The following is a 1,053-nucleotide window of genomic DNA, read 5'->3' as shown; positions in this document are numbered from 1 at the left end:
TGAGGTCCTTCCCCTCCTCGGGGCTGCCCACCCGCTCGTAGCCCAGCAGGGCCATGGGCTGCTGGCAGTACTCCTCCACCTGCTTGATCTGCTGGTAGCTGAGCGCGGTCCTCCAGGCACTCAGCGCCTGGGTGGCGTTCCTGGCCGACACCACGCACGGCTTGGAGGAGTAGCCGGGGCCGCTGGTCATGTTGAGGGCGAACTTCTCCATCTCCGGGCTGACCGCCAGGTTCACAAAGCCGTACACCTGCCGCAGGGTCTTGATGGGCTCCACCACCAGGTCCTCGTAGCGCACGGCCATGTAATTGCCCTGGAGCCAGTCAGGGGGGTGCAGAGCAGTCTGCAGGGTCTTGGCCATGCTGCTGCAGATGACCTCCATGGCACCCAGGGCATGGTAGTCCGAGCCGCCCCCCCCCTCCTTCTTCCCGCCCAGCTTGTGGCCAGCATCGAGGAAGGGCATGCGGTGGATGTGGGGGTCCCGGCTCCGCACCACCTGCAGGCTCTCCCGGATGAGGCCGTGCCGGGACTTGATGCGGGAGCTGGCGACGGCCCGGGGGTCCCGCACCAGATGGATGACTTTGAGGTCCAGGGTCGGGTCCCGCATGAGCGGGGCCAGGACGGCCAGGTCAAAGACACGGACGCCCTTGATGACCAGCGTGTGGTACTTGTGGCATTCCTCCTGGAAGCGGCTGAGGCGCTGCGGGGGACACTTTTTGCACACCCGGTCGTCCACCATCCCCACCACCTCCTTGCGATAGGCCGGGCAGAGGGGCGAGGAGCAGATGACCTTGTTGGTGGCCGCCCCGAAGATGCCGAGCGTGGTGAGGTTCTTGCCGGCGCCCGCCGTGCTGTAGAGCTGGAAGACGGAGAGGTCGCATCGGTACAGGGAGCTCAGCATGTCGCGGGCCGCCCCTTGCAGCGAGACGGCGTCACCGGGGTACAGCTTCTGCCAGACGTGCCACACCGGCTCGTAGAGGAAAAAGACCTCGGGGTTCTGGTTGAAGAGCTCCCCGAAGAAGGACGAGCCCGAGCGCCAGGTGGTGAAGACATAGA

General features: G+C 66.0%; 1 protein-coding gene across 1 annotated transcript in view; it reads right to left on the bottom strand.

Annotated features, from left to right (window-relative positions):
• Positions 1-1,047, bottom strand: part of CHST2 (carbohydrate sulfotransferase 2) — an 8,491-nt gene extending 7,444 nt beyond the window's left edge. Inside the window, exon 1 of the mRNA XM_014308501.2 lies at positions 1-1,047. Within this exon, the coding sequence (XP_014163976.1) occupies positions 1-898 (898 nt within the window). The 5' untranslated portion in view covers positions 899-1,047.
• Positions 1,048-1,053: the final 6 nt, after the last annotated feature.

The sequence above is a fragment of the Geospiza fortis genome, unplaced genomic scaffold, assembly GCF_000277835.1.
Source record: "Geospiza fortis unplaced genomic scaffold, GeoFor_1.0 scaffold318, whole genome shotgun sequence".
Taxonomy (NCBI): Eukaryota; Metazoa; Chordata; class Aves; order Passeriformes; family Thraupidae; genus Geospiza; species Geospiza fortis.
Note: the sequence above shows the minus strand (reverse complement) of the source record. Positions and strands in the feature narration are given on the sequence as shown.